Source organism: Acinonyx jubatus, chromosome B4, assembly GCF_027475565.1.
Source record: "Acinonyx jubatus isolate Ajub_Pintada_27869175 chromosome B4, VMU_Ajub_asm_v1.0, whole genome shotgun sequence".
Classification (NCBI taxonomy): domain Eukaryota; kingdom Metazoa; phylum Chordata; class Mammalia; order Carnivora; family Felidae; genus Acinonyx; species Acinonyx jubatus.
Genome location: NC_069387.1, coordinates 75,520,778 through 75,539,431, shown reverse-complemented (window position 1 = coordinate 75,539,431; position 18,654 = coordinate 75,520,778). Strand labels below are relative to the sequence as shown.

Below are 18,654 nucleotides of genomic sequence, written 5' to 3'. Positions count from 1 at the left end.
CAAAATATCAACTTCAAAAGCTTAAAAATGCTTTTAGTTTTTCTAAATTTCTTTCATCTTCTTGAGTTCACCAGAAGATGTATGATTCTTAAAATGGGAGATGGCAGGTTATATACAAGGTGTTGCCATGGTAACCTTGCTGCTGAAGCAACTTGGAGGAAACAGGTCCTGGTCCTGATTTTTTAAAATTGCAAAAAAAAAAAAAAAAAAAAAGATTGCAAATATAGGGGTGCCAGCCAACTGGTGGCTCAGGCAGTTGAGCATCTGACTCTTGATTTCAGCTCAGGTCCAGGTCATGATCTCATGGTCGTGAGATCAAGCCCTGTGTAGGGCTCTGCACTGAGCATGGAGCCTGCTTAAGATTCTCTCTCTCCTTCTCCCTCTGCCCCTCCTGTGCTTGCACTTGCATGTGTTCTCTCTCTCAAAAACAAACAAATAAAAATAAAAATTGCAAATATCAGAAATAGGTCAGGGAAAGCAACAATTGTCCTGCTATCCTTAGCACTTATGTTTGAGGTTACCAACGTATTAATTTGGGGATATCTTTCACCTAAAATTACAAGAGGTCACACTAAAACCTATACTAGAAAGGGTTATCATTAATTAGAGGAACAACTTATGCCATTTATTTAACAAACATTTATTAATGCCTACTATGCGCCAAGTATTGTATTAGGTGCTAAGGATACAGTAGTGAATAAAGCAGACAAAGTACCCTGTTCTCATGAAATTTATACTTTTAAGGACTGAATTAATTTGAGACTAAGGATTGGGACAGCAAGATAAAAGAGACTTATTCAAGATGTAATCAGAACTTTTCATTTCAAAGCATAAGTAATCAGATTTGTTGACAAATATTTTACTCTGTACCTGTCTTTGGCGTTCTCTTTTTTTTTTTTTTAGTTTTTTTTTTCAACGTTTATTTATTTTTGGGACAGAGAGAGACAGAGCATGAACAGGGGAGGGGCAGAGAGAGAGGGAGACACAGAATCGGAAACAGGCTGCAGGCTCTGAGCCATCAGCCCAGAGCCTGACGCAGGGCTGGAACTCACGGACCGCGAGATCGTGACCTGGCTGAAGTCGGACGCTTAACCGACTGCGCCACCCAGGCGCCCCTGGCGTTCTCTTTCCAGACTGAATAATCCTTGACCTTTTTTTTTTTCCCCCAGCAAAATAAAAAAAACATTTAATACACAAAAAATAACAACAGAATCAACAGGTATAAAAGGCGTTACACGGTGCAAAACCCAAAAAGATACAGAGCTATTAACTTACTGGTGCTTGAAATGACTAGACAAGGACACATAAAAATGTCTCCTTTCCTCACTTAGGGAGCTATACTATTCAAAAAGTTATTTTAAAATGCCCTTTTTTTTTTTTGCTCCACTTTATGAAACCACACTTACTACTCATGTTGATTATGCCCACCCAATCAAGTAGTTATTTGGAAAATTGCATGTTTTCTATAATGAAAGTGCATTTTGTGCCACCTTGTCAAGTGCAAATAGAAAATTTCTGTACGTCAAGACCATAGCAGGGCAGTTGTATCTACCATCCAAATTCACACACACTTCTCTCAGATCCTAGAGATGGAACTCTTTTCTAGCCAAGAGCTTCATATCAAGGAAAGGATATATAAGCTAGAAGTGTGGGTAAAAGGAAGAAACATAGGCCCTGCTAGGCAGGCAGAGAGTGAAGTTTATGCTCAGCTTCCAGGACATGTGAATGTTACTGGACTTTTTTAAAATTTATTTTTATTACTTTTTTTAATCTTTGTGTTTTGATTCTGCTTTTTGCCTTATAGAAAACTTTGATTTTTATATGTTCATACCATTATTTTTGTTTGTTTCATGTTTTTATTTTTATTTAAATTCTAGTTAGTTAATATGTAGTGTAATACTAGTTTTAGGAGTAGAATCTAGTGACCTATCACTTACATGTAACACCGAGTGCTCATTACAACAAGTGTCTTCCTTAGTGCCCATCACCCATTTAGCCCATCCCCCCCACCTGCCTTCCCTCCAGCAACCCTCGGTTTGTTCTCTAGAGTTAAGAGTCTTTTTTATGGTTTGCTTCTCTCTTTTTCCCCTCTGTGTTCATCTGTTTTGATCCTTAAATTCCATATATGAATGAAATCATATGGTATTTATCTCTGATTGGCTTATTTCACTTAGCATAATATACTTTAGCTCCATCCACATAGTTGCAAATGGCAAGATTCCATTTTTAATGGCTGAGTAATATTCCATCGTATATATGTTCCAGATAATCTTTTTAAAAAATTTTTCTATGTTTATTTTTTTTGAGAGAGGGGAGGGGCAGAGAGAGCAGGAGACATAGAATCTAAAGCAGGCTCCAGGCTCTGATCTGTCAGCACAGAGCCCAATGTGGGGCTCGAATCCATGCCACTGAGATCATGACCTGAGCTGATGTTGGATGCTCAACCAACTGAGCCACCCGGGCATCCCTAAACTATTTTTGAGCAAAGAACACTTTGTAGAACCTCTGTAAATGAAGATTCCATAATTAAATGCTAAAATGTAGTTTTAGAGTTGTATTAGCACAAGATCAATGTAATATATCTGAGAAGCAAGAATGGAGGGGATGTAAAATTAGACCAGATGATGATAATAAGACATTTCATTTCCATACATATTGAGGAAAGTCCTCAAAGGTACTAAATATTATGGTGACCTGTCAGGATTTATCATTTAACTCATCAACATTTCTGAACATAGCAACCACTATTTGCTAGGGACTGTGTTAGGCCTAGGGGACTGAGGGTGGCAGGATATAAAGGTGGACAAGCCATATCCCTGCCTTGAGGACATTCAAAGTCAACTCAGAAAGACACCCACACAAACAGGTGATTATATGTGGAAAGAACAATGATGGTACATGTACAAAGTATACAGAAGAGGACTGAAGACAGGAGAGTTAGGTAAAACTGCTAGACATCCAGACCTTTGGAGGCAGAGAGTCTAGCAGAGCACAGGAAGGAAGGAAGTAAAAGCAGTGCATGTACGTGTGTGTGTGTGTGTGTGTGTGTGTGTGTGTGTGTGTGTGTGTAAACCACTTTGTTGCTGGTAGAATACAAAGAATAAGCAGGATATGGCAAGAGAGAAGACTGCAAAGATAGGCTAGGTCAAAAAGAATCCTAAATGGCATGCTAAAGAACTTGTATTTTATTTTGTATGTGATAGAGGATAATTGAAACATTCCTAACAAGGAAAGTAAAATGCCACTAATATGGAAGGTGGATTTAAGGCAAGTAAAACTTCATGCAGAGGCATAAATTAGGGCCAGATGGCATCCACCCAAAAGTTTTGAAGGAGTATAAGGGTATGTAATTGAATAACCAAATGTACAGTATTTCCTGTAGTCTGGAAGGGATTCTATGCTAGGGTGATATTTTAACACTAACTCCCATCAAGGAAGGGCATCCATGCCAGGAAATCTGGTGAAATCTGTAATAAAAGGAGAATCACTGCACTCTTGAAAAAGTGAAAACTGATAGACTAAAGGAAACATAAGTTTTGTAGGGAAAATCAAACTTGTTTAATCTAGAATTCTTTGAGGAAACATTACATGGACAATGAGAAACTAAATAAATGATTTAAAGCTAGTTACATGCATACACAAGAGGTTATAAAGCATCTACAAAGAAGAGAAACTTTAGATACATTATTGCATTTAACTTGTAGACGAGGAATCATTCAGGAAGTTCATCCTATTTGCCAAAGTTACACGGCTAGTAAGTAGTAGAGCTACTACACATGAATTCAAAAAGCTCATTTCCAAAGTCCTGTAAGTCTAAAGTACTATACTATATAGTATGGTATAGTATAGAATGCTGCCTTGAAGTAGGAAACTATAATGATTTTATATCCAAATTTTAATCATGCTTTCTCTTAAACACAGACTTTGAAGTCGGGAACACCTTGGCTCAAATTTCCAGTTTTGAATCTCTCTGAGACTCAACTGTGCTGTTTGTAAAATGGATGTGATAATATTTACTTCGAAGAATGGTTGCAAAGATTAACTGAAATAATGTATTTTATTTTATTTTTTAATAATGTATTTTAAATAATGAAACATTTAAATGTAAATTTTAAAACATAAATACAATTTCTAACACAATGATCGACACATAGTGGATGCTCAGTAAGTGTGAAGCACCTTCCCTTGGATTGTGATGCTATATCAAATACTGTAAAAAATATTCCTTAGGAGGGAGGCGAGATTTTATCAATACAAGTGGAATTTTCTAAGAGAGTGGGAACAAAAGGTAAGAAGATTTGAATGGCCATGATTCTAGAGAGGGCATTTTAAATAATTAGATACTTCAGCAGTTACTACTAGACTCAGTGTTTACATTAATAAAATTAATTATCTTTAAAAAGCCATGAACAGGGGCGCCTGGGTGGCTCAGTCGGTTAAGCGTCCGACTTCAGCTCAGGTCACGATCTCGCGGTCTGTGAGTTCGAGCCCCGCGTCGGGCTCTGGGCTGATGGCTCAGAGCCTGGAGCCTGCTTCCGGTTCTGTGTCTCCCTCTCTCTCTGCCCCTCCCCCGTTCATGCTCTGTCTCTCTCTGTCTCAAAAATAAATAAACGTTAAAAAAAATTGAAAAAAAAAAGCCATGAACAATAGGGGAGCCTGGGTGGCTCAGTCGGTTAAGCTTCTAACTTTGACTCAGGTCATGATGTCACGTTCATGAGTTTGAGCCCCATGTTGGGCTCTGGACTGACAGCTCAGAGCCTGGAGCCTGCTTCAGCTTCTGTGTCTCCCTTCCTCTCTGCTCTTCCCCCACTCACGCTCTGTCTCTCTTTACCTCAAAAATAAATAAACATGAAAACATTTTTTACAAATCCATGAAAAATAATTTCTCTAAGCGTGAAATGGAACTATGAACTTTCCGAAGTTTCCAAGAATTCATTACTGAATTATGATTTTAATATGAAGTTTAAATGTGATTTCAATAAGGAAGAATTATGGAGAAAATCTAAAAGACTGCGTGAATAGACAGAAAAATAGTAGGAAAGATCTGGTGTGAAAACCAAGGTTTATTGGAGAGATATAATGCATAGCATAGTGACTACAGTCAACAATATTGTATTATAAACTTAAAGTTGCTCAAAAACCAAATCTTGATTGCTCTCCCCACCCCCCCCCAAAAAGATACTTATGGGATGTGATAGAGGTGTTAGCTAAGGTTACAGTGGTAATCATATTGCAATATAAATGTATCAAATCAACACATTGTCCACCTTAAGCTTACACAATGTTATGTCATTTGCATCTCTTATATATACAACATATAACCATTATATATATATGGGAACAATGTTATTTATAGGAATGGATATGGTAGGCATTCTGTAATGCATGTAGAGAAATGATTAAAAACATGTGTAATAAGGATGGTTATAGGAGCAAAAAAAAATCATAAGATATGAAAAAAATAAGGCTATTGGAAAATAATTAAAATTAACCAATTAATATGGAGTTAACACATTTAAGTATTAAATAATCCATATATATAGTATGTTCTGAGTCACTAATTATAGCCCACAAGAGACCTAAGAGTTATTCTGTGTGTGTGTGTGTGTGTGTGTGTGTGTGTGTGTGTGTGTAAAATACATATATTCAGAAGAATATCTGCAATGGGTTATCATTGCCTACCCTCCTCACCCCACCCCCCAAAATCCAAACTTCTTAACGTGCCTTTTATGATCTTTCAGAAGCCAGCAATTTCAGTATTGTCCTCCACTGTATCCTTTCACAGATCTATGGTCTAAAAGTCTCGGAATACTCACCACTCCCAAAATATAACTCATTTTCTTGCCTTTGTTTATAGTATTCCCCTGATTCCTCCTCCTCTTTCCCTAAACTTTAGTGACAGAAAGATTTACCTGAGAATTTGTTTAAAATACTGATCCTGAATCCTACAAGATTTTGATTCAAGAGGTCTAGGAAAGCACCCTGGAATCTACATTTTCAATAAGCACCACCACCACCCCATCACCCTGCCCAGATGATCAGTTCAGGTGATCAAGGTCCCCATTTTGAGAAATATTGGTATCGTGGAAAGAGAAATGATCTGGGTTTGCTTCCCCAATCTATTAATTATGTAACTTTGAAAAATTACTTAACTTTGCTCAGATTGCTTTTCCTCTCCTATAGAACAGAGATGGCAAAACACTATCTGTTTAAGAGACACAAACTTGGTGGTATGCATTATAGTAAAGAGAGAGTATATTTTTATGACTGTTCCTCAAGATCCTATGTAACAACTTCCTATGAGGTCTTCTTTATTCCTCTTGTTAGTATGAATTACGCTTTCCTTTGTGCTCAAATAGCATGTTTATAAATAAATAAATAAATAAACAAACAAACAAATAACATTTTAGAGAGCGTGCAAGTGGGGGAGAGGGGCAGAGAGAGAAGCTTAAGCAGACTCCACAGGTGGAGCCTGATGCAGGGCTTGATCCCACCCACAACCCTGGGATCATGACCTGAGCTGGAATCAAGAGTCAGACACTCAACCGACTGAGCCACCCAGGTGCCCCAGCATTTTTATATTTCTGTTTAGCCTTATTTCATTCTATTTGACACAGTTAATTTATTAGTCTCCTATTCTGGCTTGTAAGTGCTTTTAAAGGCAAGGACACTGTCTTTCTCATAACTGTATCGAGTACCTTCTATAGGTCTTATCAGTACTAAAGTTTTAACATAATAATAAACAACACTACTGTAACACTAAAAAACTCCAGAGTTAATGAAAACTTGACCATCATATAGTTTTTTTGAAAGTTTAGTCATGTAACGAACCAGATTAAGGTCTCATTAAGCAAGCCTCCCACCCCATCACATCCCTCTCTACTTACTACTGATGAGAACTGAAAGTAACTAGATTCAGGTTTGCTTAAATTAGGATCAGTAGTTATACCGATCTCACTCTTGTTAATTTTTTTTTTCAAGAAACAACCTAATCAGGCGATTACAAGTGATCAAAAACACCGGGAAAGGTTATGAAACCCGGAACCTCTACATAATGCTGAGCAGAATTGATGAGTACCAGAAAAAGGTGATGCAGGTCTGGACCAACAAGCAGAAGTCTTTAGAGCAGAAACGGAATCAGTGCCTGAGGAAAATGATATTCCTATTTAGCCAGGTATCTTGTTTTCTATTCCCTCTCCCAGTGTGTTGTAAGAAAAATGAAAGTGGTAAGCTTTGAAAATAACATTTACCTGGAGATGTGTATATTAGTTTCCTAGAGCCGCTGTAACAAGTTACCACAAACTTGATGCCTTAAGACAACAGAAATATATTCTCTCCGTTCTGGAGGAGAGTTTGTGGAATCAAGATGTTGGCATGGCTGGTTCCTTCCGGAGAAATTTGTTCCGTGCCTCTCTCCTAGACTCTGGTAGCTGTCAACAACCCTTGGCATTCCTTGGCTTGTAGCTGCATAGATCCAGTCTCTGCCTCTGCCTTCTCATGGCCTTCTTCCCAATGTGTCCTATATCTTCTTTTCTGTCTCTTATAACACCATGTATCATTGGATATAGGACCCACCTGATTAATCCAGGATGATCTCATCTTGAGGTCCTTAATTACATCTGTAAAGACCCTTTTTCCAAATAAGGTCACATTCACAGATTCTGGGTGAATATATCTTTTGAGGGGTTTACCATTCAAGCCAGCACACCATGACCTCAGTGAAAACTCTTAAATTGACAACAGGGATGCTGACTGGACTCCCTACATGGGAAAAGATTAGAATTGGAGAGACTTCTAGAAATGCTCAACTCCTTCCTAGTCAACCCACATCTACCAGTCTCTAGATATAAAACCTCTTAAGTCACCACTCTCCAACAGATTCATGATGGTTACTTTTCTCCTCAAAACTATCAGAAAGCAAATTTTAATCGCATGAGTCAATAAAGGAGATAAGAGTTTACTGAACTTGCTTACATAGCACCACACACAGAATCTGATCCTGTTAAACTCTGGCAAATACTCATTATGTCCCAGAGCCCCTCTGAGATAACCATTAGTATGCTTTTGGGGGTGACAGTGGCCTTCCAGAAAGTTACAGGGCTGAGATTAGAATTATTTGTTCTGGGACTACATGCTCAAAATGGAGTTCTGGAACATTCTTGGAGTTCTAGGACTATTTTATATCTATATATCTTTTTCTTTCACTAAATTCATTTATAAAATTACTTGCTACTTTTTTTTTTATTTTTTTAATCTTTATGTATTTTTGAGAGAGAGACACAGTGTGAGCAGGGGAGGAGCAGAGAGAGAGGGAGACACAGAATCCGAAGCAGGCTCCAGGCTCTGAGCTGTCAGCACAGAGACCAACACGGGTCTTGAACTCACCAGCTGCGAGATCATGACCTGAGCCAAAGTCAGATGCTCAACCTACCGAGCCACCCAGGCGCCCCATATATATTTTTTAATGTTTATTTATTTTTGAAGGAGAGAGACAGAATGCAAGTGGGGGAGGGACACACACACACACACACACACACACACACACACACACAATCCGAAACAGACTCTAGGCTCCGAGCTGTCAGCACAGATCCTGATGCGGGGCTTGAACCCATGAGCCATGAGATCATGACCTGAGCTGACGTCGGACACTTAACCAACTGAGTCACCCTGTTGCCCCAAATCACTTGCTACTTTAAAAGATACAGATTTCTCATCATAGCCTGATCCAAATTAGACATAACTTTCCAGGACAGCTACTTTTTAAATATCAAAGCTCTTTGATTAAAAAAAAAAAAAAAAAAAGGATGGGGCGCCTGGGTGGCTCAGTCGGTTGGGCAGCCAACTTCGGCTTAGGTCGTGATCTCACGGAATGTGAGTTTGAGCCCTGCGTCGGGCTCTGTGCTGACAGCTCAGAGCCTGGAGCCTGCTTCAGATTCTGTGTCTCCCTCTCTCTCTGACCCTCCCCTGTTCATGCTCTGTCTCTCCCTGTCTCAAAAATTAAAAAAAAAAAAAGTTAAAAAAAAATTAAAAAACAAAAAGGATATTTTGGACAGTTTTTGGTTTAAAAAACATGGCCAATGTAGATGGAATAAAGCAAAATGAGCTGGCGGTGTCAAGAAGTGTCTAATAGGAATCACAACATCTAGAGCGCTTCAGAGGATGAATAAGGGTCTGTGATCAGGGAATGCAGGATCTAGATGATGAGGTGATTATTAAGGCAGAAGAAGGGAGAGGGAAAAGCAAAAGGGAGAAGAGGGTACAAGTGAATAAATGCCTTACAACGCTCAAGAGTTTGGTTCTGCTAACAGATCGTGCAGGTTCAAATCAGCCTCACCACATATTAGCTACGAGACTTTGGGCAAGATCTAAAATTTTCTGAGCTTCAGATCTCTATGTGTAAGACAAAGGTAACAACAGTACCCACCACCACATAAGGTTGTTGTAAATGCCAAATGAGTTAATATATAAAAAGCATGTGACATTCAGTAAGTATTCAGTAGGTGTTATCATTAGCTTTGCATAGCGCTTCACAATATATGGGGTGCTGCCATAATACATATTATCTTCTACAACACTCACAGCAACCCTGTGTCATTATCCTTGTTTTCGAAATAGGGAGAAAGAGGTTAGATAAAATTAGCAACTAACCGAAACTCACAAAGCTAGGAAATTGGAGGGGTAGGACTATAGCTTATGCAGGCTTTTATATAACATAGGTGCCTCCTCTGCAATTTTGTGTTGGAGGTGAAGGTGTGTTTAGGAGGAAGGGAGAAAGAGGATGGAGGAAATGGATTTGTAAATCCATGGAAAAGAAGAGTCACCGTTTAGCTAGGGCCAGCTCAGATCTTCCTAAAGACTCTTATCTTTTCTCCCCATGGTTTCCTTTTCTGATTTATTTATTTTTAGCTTCAACAGACATATAGATTGAATCTTAGTCAACCTATCCCTTGCATCATCGACAAAAAGCAGATACCTGCCTCTACCAAATCTGTTCAACAATCATTCCTAGAGCTGCTAATAGAAGACAGAAAGTCTGACACATTGAAGAAATTTCGGTATGTGGTAGGAAAGACTGACATTAAACCTTCTCTGGACGACATGTGGGACCTCTTGCTTTTTTTTTTTTTTCCCGTCCAAGAGCTTCTCCTTCCCCTCAATTATGATGTGGTGCAGTGGAGAGTCTAAGGTAGTATTGCTTTTCTTAGCTAATTTAACAAGAGGCTTACTTACATATATTTCTACTTAAATATTTAACATCTAATTTTGAGTTCCTTTTTTTAAAAACTGATGCTGGTCTGCTCCTTGCCTGCTCTTTTCCAGGGGTGATGTAGGTCCAGTTTTCTTTTTAGTGACTCCCCTTCATAACAATTTCAAGACTGGGCTCTCTTGCCCCTACAGGTGACATGACAATAATGGTCCTGGAGGGAGACAGACTGATGGCATCCCTTCCTTATAATGTTTGGGTGCCTCATCTCACATGCATGGGCTTACTCCAAAGATTCAGCTAGGAGTTTAATTTTCCATGCCATTAATTGTGAATGCTAAAGGCTTTAACTAAATCATTGGATGAAGCATAACTTTTTGAATAAAGTGTTAGAATTTCTTTTCCCATACTTTTGAACTTATATCTAACTGAATCATAACTAGTGTCAATAGATTTTTTCAGATGAAAGGTTAATTTCATTAATCATATGAGGACATACATTTATAGATTTGTGGAACATTTGTTAATTTGTGATATTCTACTTGAATGTGAATTGTTTTATTTTTGCCCACTTAATTCAGTTCAACTTTAAATTTAAATTAAATTAAGTTAATAAAGCTGGTCTTGCTAAAAAATGAAGCTTATTCTTTTTTTTTTTCAAAAAAAATTTTTAACGTTTATTTTTGAGACAGAGAGAGAGAGAGCATGAACAGGGGAGGGTCAGAGAAAGAGGGAGACACAGAACCTGAAGCAGGCTCCAGGCTCTGAGCTGTCAGCACAGAGCCCGATGCGGGGCTCGAACTCACGGACCGTGAGATCATGACCTGAGCCGAAGTCGGCTGCTTAACCGACTGAGCCACCCAGGTGCCCCCCTTTTTTTTTTTTTTCCAAAAAAAATTTTTTAACGTTTATTTTTGAGACAGAGAGAGGGAGAGCATGAACAGGGGAGGGTCAGAGAAAGAGGGAGGCTTATTCTTTATTATGAAACAACTTATTTTAACACAGAATGAAGAAACTTAGGTTACTTTTTTCCTGTTTTCCATTTTTTTTTTTTTTTTTTTGAGAGAGAGAGAGAGAGAGAAGGTAAGAGCTTTGGGAAGGAAGGGGGAAAATGTTGGTGGGAAAAAAATAGTCTCGATATGGTTTACATATTCTATGAAGCTAGGAAGGTAGTTTTAGAATAGATCACTAGGTGAAGTCATGGAAATGGAAATGCAGCTTTTGGTGAAGAAAAAAAAAAGCTATTTTAGCAAATTCTGCTGTTTTAATCTCTCTCTCAGTCAAAGTGGGCGTAACTAATGTTCTTCAGTGCCAGAGAGGGCATCATAGGACAAGGTGGTGGTGAAGAGAAAAGGGGAGAATAAGAGTCATACATTTTGATTGAATGTGGAGCTCAGGAGAGTTTGGTGCTTCCAGTTAGTGCTCTCTGGTTCTTTAGACAAGAAGACCAAATGGAAGCCATCTGGAATGCTGATCTGTCAACTTCAAGCTACCCAGTAACAGAGAAGACATCAATACATTCACTCTGGGCCCAGCTGGGTGGGTACCCAGATATTCCTATGCTACTCCAGTTAGATGTTCAATCTACCTTCAGAAAATCTCTTGGATCCATTAAATCACAGTAAGTTAAGGACTGGGAGAACTCTGGTAATTGGGCCTTTGGTCATATACCTTCTGTTTCCCTACCTTGACCTTACCTTATAGCACCAGGGAATTACCAAAAGTAGGTGCTTGGTGTAAAGTTAGACATTACCTTTTCCAGGATGCTGTATTAACAGAAGTATACAGTATGTAACCATTTGAATCTTTTTTCACTTAGCATAACTCCTATGAAATTCATCCATGTTTTTATGTGTATTATTAATTCATTCCTTTTTATTTACTGACTAGTATTATTCCATTATAGGCTGTACCACATTTTTTAATTCATTCATCAGGTGAAAGACATTTGAGTTGTTTCCAGTTTGGAGCCATTATAAATAAAACTGCTATAAAAATTCATGTACAGGTTTTGGGGTGAATGTAAGTTTCTACTTCTCTTAGATAAATACCCAGGAGTGGGGTTGATGGGTTAGATAAGCATTTGTTTAACTTTTATAAGAAATTGCCAAGCTTTTTTCCAAAGTGACTTTTCATCTCTGTATTTATTCAGTGGGGCTAGTTCTTGTCCTACCTCTGGATGAAAACCTAGATGGTTCTGTGACATTTCTGGTAACTTTTCAGTACTATGTTTATCTGGTTAGTAAAATGTCCAGAACCATGTACAAGTAAAACTTGGATTTTATTTTAAAGTTGATGTTTCTCCTCTCTTCCAGCTAAGACTATTTATTACAACTTAGAGTCAGAGAAGGAGGATATGAACAGCTGCTTTTTTCTGCCCTACTGTTTCTCACTTTCCCAGCTTGCTACTATGGGACCTTTAGGAATTAGAGGTCTTGGAAGGAAGAAGAGAGGGGGTAAATGGAAAGTTCTTACTATCACTGTTGCATTTTCTAACATCAGTGCTTCCTGGATGTGGCAGATTTTTAAAGCTGACTCATGAGGTACTTTGATTAGTTCCTTGGAGATCACCATCACTGGAGATCTGTTATCTGCAGATTTCTTGATCTTGTCAAATATAGTTTTATCCCAACTGGTTGTTTACATCTGTGATACTTCCAGCTTCTCTCTGCTGAGATGTGTTTGCATATTTGGGCATCCCTTGCAGACAGAACCCATGACAGCCCTATGCCATCTTTCTTGGGTATACATATGCATAGATGTGGCCCACATCTAGTCTACTGGAAACAGTGGGCCTTTCTTTGTCCAAGTAAACTCTGAGGTTGAAGGCTTATCCCAATGCAGCAGCAGCCTCTTCTTTGCTATTAGTACAGCTAGCCAATCAATCACTGCCTTAGCTTTTTTTTTTAGGTATTGAATCAGGCCCCATTATATTGGGCCTCCAAAATGCTGTGATAAGTTCTTGGAGTGGAGAATGGGTAGGCATGCTCTCAAAATCCTCTTCTCCTTGACCATTTCATACTCTGAGTATGAGTTAGAAGATTAAGAGTCAGTTTAACTAATATTCAACTTTATCCAGTCAACCTGAATTTAATCTGACAACTTTTCCATTGTGCTTTGTCAAAACTTTCACTTTGATATTCTACCACATACAAAATATGTATTAGGAGTCTCTAACTTGTTTAGTTAGATGCCTGAAAACATTCAGAGTAAGAGGTGCTGAAAACAGTGAAAAAAATTAAGACATTATAGGAAATAGGAGAACTGAAGTCTTGGAATTTTGCTATTTTTCACTAAAAATAGAAATATAGACAATATACACTTTAAGACATCTTAAGTTAGTAATAATGGGCACTATATGATCAGTTACTACTTGCCATGCTCCCTTTTTTTTCCTCACTAGAATCTCTTCAAGGTCTTCCTCCCCCCAAAAGGATTATATTTATTTTACTTTGTGAAAATTAAAGTACAAACCAAGAGAATTTCTTTCCCTCTGGTTTTAGTTATTTCTACCACTCCTTAGAGCTCAATTTAAACAATTATTCTTTCTGATCTGTCTTCTCTAATTCCTCCTATGTGCTCCCATAGCATCTTATAATTAAATAGTATCCTAGCACTTACCATTCTATATTGTGCCTCATTATTTTCCTCCCCTGATTTCAGACATGTTGTGGAGAAATTAGCTGCCTTTGTGCTGAACTGCCACTACCTTTGCTCTGCCTGCTTTCCTTTCAAAAATATTTATGGACTACTTACTCCGTGCCAGGAACTATACCTAGGCACCGAGATACAATATGTGGGAAGGGCTCAAGAGATCATAGATGACAGGAAGAAGGAAAAATTTGTGCAAAATCTAGGGTCAATACCATATTGCTTCTTTTTGCTTTATCTCCTTAAAAAAACAGCAACAAAAACTAAACTAAACTGAATAATATTTCCCCCTACTCCTCAGTTCCCTTTCTTCCTACTTCCAACAGAGGTGACTAGAACTAAGATTTTTTTCTCTTCCTGTCTGGATGTGTTATGTGATGCTTGGAGCTACTGCAATCTTTGGCAACCCTGAGGTGATAACCACAAGATAAAAAGACAATACACCAGGAATTACAGAGAAGGAAAATAAATAAAACCCTGTCCTTGATGACATCTAATTGCTAGAACAACCCTGAGTATACGTGCCTCTGGGCGTTTGTTAAGTGAGCCTTTGTTTGGTCAAGGATTCTGTTGCTTATAGTCATGTGAGTTTGAAAAGAATGTGTAACCTGCTAGTGTTGGCTAAAGTAGTCTAGAGATGTCAATTATACCCATTCGATTAATGGTGCTGTTGAGTTCAACTATAACCTTAATAATTTTCTGCCTGCTGTATCTGTCCACTTCTGGTAGAGGAATGTTAAAGTCTCCAACTACAACAGAGGATTCACCTGTTTCTCCTTGCAGTTCTATCAGTTTTTGCCTCATGTAGTTTGATGCTCTGTCGTTAGGCAAAACAGTAGGGATTATTATGTCATCTTGGCATATTGACCCCTTTATCATTATAAAATACCCTTCTTTGTCCCTGATAGCTTTCCCTGCTTTAAAGTCTAGTCTGTCTTAAATTAATATAACTACTCCTTTCTTTTGATTAGTGTTATCATGGCATTTTTTCCCTTCCATTTACTTTTAACCTACATATCTTAATATTTAAAGTCAGTTTTTTGTAGACAACATATATTTGGGTCTTGTGTTTGGATCCACTCTGATAATCTCTGTCTTTTAATTGGCATATTTGGATCATTAACGTTTAAGATGATTATTGATATAGTTGCATTAATATCTACCATATTTGTTACTGTTTTCTATTTATTGCCCTTGTTCTTTAGTCTTTCATACTTTTTCTGCACTTTTTAGTTTTGAGATTTTATAATTCCATTTTATCTCCTTTCTTCATTTAAACTTTTTTCATTACTTTTTCAAGTTGCTGCCCTAGACTTTGCACTATACATTTACAACAAACCCATGCCTACTTTCAAATAACACTATACTGCAAGTGCCTTATCATAACAAAATATTCCTAATTCTTCTCCCACTCCATCCCTTGTATCATTTCTGTCATCCATTTAATCTATACATTAGCATGCATATATCATTGAATACATTGTTATTATTACTATTTTGCACAATTTATTATCTGTTAGACCAGTTAAGAAAAATAAAACCTTTTATTTTTATTTATTGCTTCTCAAATGCTCTTCCTATCTTTATGTAGATCCAAATTTCTGATTTATATCATGTTCCTTTTTTCTGAAGAATGTCCTTCAACACTTCTTGCAAGGCAGATCTACTGGCTATAAAATTCTCTCAGTTTTTGTCTGAGAAAGTCTGTATTTTTTTCTTCACTTAAAAATTTTTGCAGGGTACAGAATTCTAAGTAGGTAGTTTTTCTCTAAACACTTAATTTTTTTTAATGTTTATTTATTTTTGAGAGAGAGAAAGAGACAAGTGCAAGCAGGGGAGGGACAGAGAGGGAGGGAGACACAGAATCCAAAGCAGGCTCCAGGCTCTCAACTGTCAGCACAAGAGCCCAACGTGGGGCTTGAACCCATGAACCATGAGATCATGAACTGAGCCCAAGTCAGACTTTTAACTGACTGAGCCATCCAGGCACCACTCTCTCAACACTTTAAACATTATACTCCTTTCTCTTGCTTGCACTGTTTCTGAGAAGCTGGATGTACTTTTTATCTTTGCTGCTCTGTAGGTAAGGTGTTTTTTCCTTCTGATTTCTTTCAAGACTTTTACCTTAAATATGATATGCCTAAGTGTGACTTTTGGGGCATTTATCCTACTTGGTGTTATCTGAGTTTCCTAGTTCTGTGATTTGGTGTCTGACATCCATTTGGAGAAATGTTCCATCATTATTGCTTCAAATATTGCTCTGTTCTTTTCTATCTTTTTCTGGTATACCCATTATATGTATGTTATACCTTTTGCAGTTGTCCTCCAGTACTTGGATATTCTGTTTTCTTCAGTCTTTTTCTTCTTTGTTTTTCAGTTTTGGAAGTTTCTTTTTTTTTTTTTAATGTTTTTATTTATTTATTTATTTTAGAGAGAGACAGAGTGAGTGGGGGAGGGGCAGAGAGAGAGAGAGAGAGAGGGAGACACAGAATCTGAAGCAGGCTCCAGGCTCTGAGCTGTCAGCACAGAGCCCGATGCGGGGCTCAAACGCATTAGCCGTGAGATCATGACTTGAGTTGAAGTTGGATGTTCAATCGAATGAGCCACCCAGGTGCCCAGTTTTGGAAGTTTCTATTGGCATATCCTGACACTCAGAGATTCTTTTCTCAGCCATATCCAGTATATTAATAAGGCCATCAAAGATATTCTTCATTTCTGTTAGTGTTTTTGATCTCCAGCATTTCTTTCTGGTTTTTTCTTAGAATAGCCATCTCTCTGCTTACAGTATCTGTCTATTCCTGCATGTTGTATACTTTTCCCATCAAAGTACTTAGCATATTAATTATCCTCATTTTAAATTCCAAGTGTAATAATTCTAATACCCCTACCATATCTGAATCTGATTCTGATGCTTGTTCAGTCTCTCCTGTGTTTTTTGCCTTTTAGTATGCATTGTAATTTTTGTTAAAATCCAGACATGATGTACTAGGTGAAAGGAACTCTGGCAAATAAATAAGACTTTAATGGTGTGATATAAGGTATGGAAGAATGGGAAACATTGTATAGTCCTGTGATTAGGTATTAGTCTTTTGAAAAGCCTATGCCTCTTGTCTGTGAACTTCACCAGTGCTTCTTAATATCCTTCACTCCCACCTTTGGTGTCAAAGGATGGATAGAGGGAACTGGAATTGGGCATTTCTCTTCTCTCACAAAGAAGGCTAGAGTTGACTGGAGTTGGGTATTTTCCTTCCTCCAAATAAGTTAGGTCCTGATGAAACCCTACGCTTTGGTTAGGCTTTGGTAAAATAGTCTCTCTCAAGGGCAGACCTTGTTAAGAAGAACAAGATGCTCTGGTATATTTCAAAATGGTTACTTTACCCATCCCCCTGAGAGAAACATCAGGAAATTTTTCTCCAATCTTCACTGTGAGGACATGGTAGTTTCTGGAGGTCCCTTTTACTGGGTCCTCCTGGAGATTTTAACTCTCAGACTTGTCCGTACTGAGCTTCCAGCAATTCATCAATTAAGTTCAAGTTTTTTACCAGGCACTGGATCCTGCAGAAGTGTTTGCTCATGGGTTTTGGCTCCAGTAAGTTGTGATTCTCTGTATTGCCTGTCCCTCCAATTTGCAGGGCAATGGTTTTCCCTGTGACCTCATTTCTCTGAATGTAGGTTGTTAGGATGGAGTAGCAACTTCTTGCATGTATTCTTCAACAAATTCCAATGCACTTACTTTTTGGTTGCAAAAATGGGCTCATGCTTGACATGTTTTTTTAAATCTGTTTAGTGTTTCACTTAACAGTACATCTTTAAATTTTTTCTGTGTCAGTATAGACTTACATCATCATTTTTATTGATTGCATGATGCTCATTGTATAGTTCCATCACAATTTATTGAACTGTCTGCCTACTGATGGAAATTTGAATATTCTTCAACATTACAAACAATGCTGCAGCAAATATCCTCACATAAGTTTGCATAGTTGTATGATGATTTCCCTATAAAAATGTCATTAAAATAATATTAATTTTCTTCCAATTACAAAAGTAAAGCATGATTATCATAGAAAATTTGGAAAAGAGCAAGAAGTCCATGCCCAGAAATAACCATTGTTAACACTTAAGTTCTAACTTTAGGTGTAAGAAGACTGTCTAATAAGTAATAAGCTATTGCCAAGCTCTGCTCTTCCTTGTCAAAGTGACTTTTGTAAATATAGATTACATATCAATTTTACTAGTTTAACTTTGGGAGTTCTGGAGGCACTCTTATTTTCCTTATGAATCATCTATATTCCTATAAATGTATTTAAGAGCAATTTGTAATAAGATTAATTTTCTTGTCTTGTTTCCAGGTTTAAGAAGATTCCCAAGTGACTGTAAAATTAAATACAAGCATGTTGAAAGTAAATTTCAAAGTTACAGTAGAATTCCTGTTTTGCTTTCTTTCATGTACATGCATTGCTTTACCTATTCTGTGCTTTTACATTCTGCCTATAGTTCTTTAGGTTAAACATCTTCACTTCCAGACTATTAACATGACCACTCAAGAAAGAGTATCCTTCTCTAGATTACTGGAAACACAAAGCTTCAACAAACACTGTGGTAGGCTGTCATAAAAGGGACATAATATGGCCCCTCACATGATGGCAAAGTAGCACAGTCTACCTCCCAGAACCTAAACCCAAAGATGCCTCAGAAATAAGAAATGAATGGATATAAAAGAAGAAGAAGAAGAAGAAGAAGAAGAAGAAGAAGAAGAAGAAGAAGAGGAAGAAGAAGAGGAGGACGAGGAGGAG

General features: G+C 37.7%; 1 protein-coding gene across 3 annotated transcripts in view; it reads left to right on the top strand.

Moving 5' to 3' along the window:
- FAM186A (family with sequence similarity 186 member A) overlaps positions 1-18,279 on the top strand; it is a 77,020-nt gene extending 58,741 nt beyond the window's left edge. For 2 of the 3 annotated variants that reach the window (XM_053226220.1, XM_053226221.1), the window contains 4 exons: positions 6,982-7,174; positions 9,910-10,058; positions 11,646-11,828; positions 18,211-18,279. In XM_053226220.1, the coding sequence (XP_053082195.1) occupies positions 6,982-7,174; positions 9,910-10,058; positions 11,646-11,828; positions 18,211-18,232 (547 nt within the window). In that variant the 3' untranslated portion in view covers positions 18,233-18,279. Of the gene's footprint in view, positions 1-3,921; positions 4,289-6,981; positions 7,175-9,909; positions 10,059-11,645; positions 11,829-18,210 lie in introns of those variants that run through there. The other variant, XR_008300246.1, reaches the window with a different exon arrangement.
- Positions 18,280-18,654: the final 375 nt, after the last annotated feature.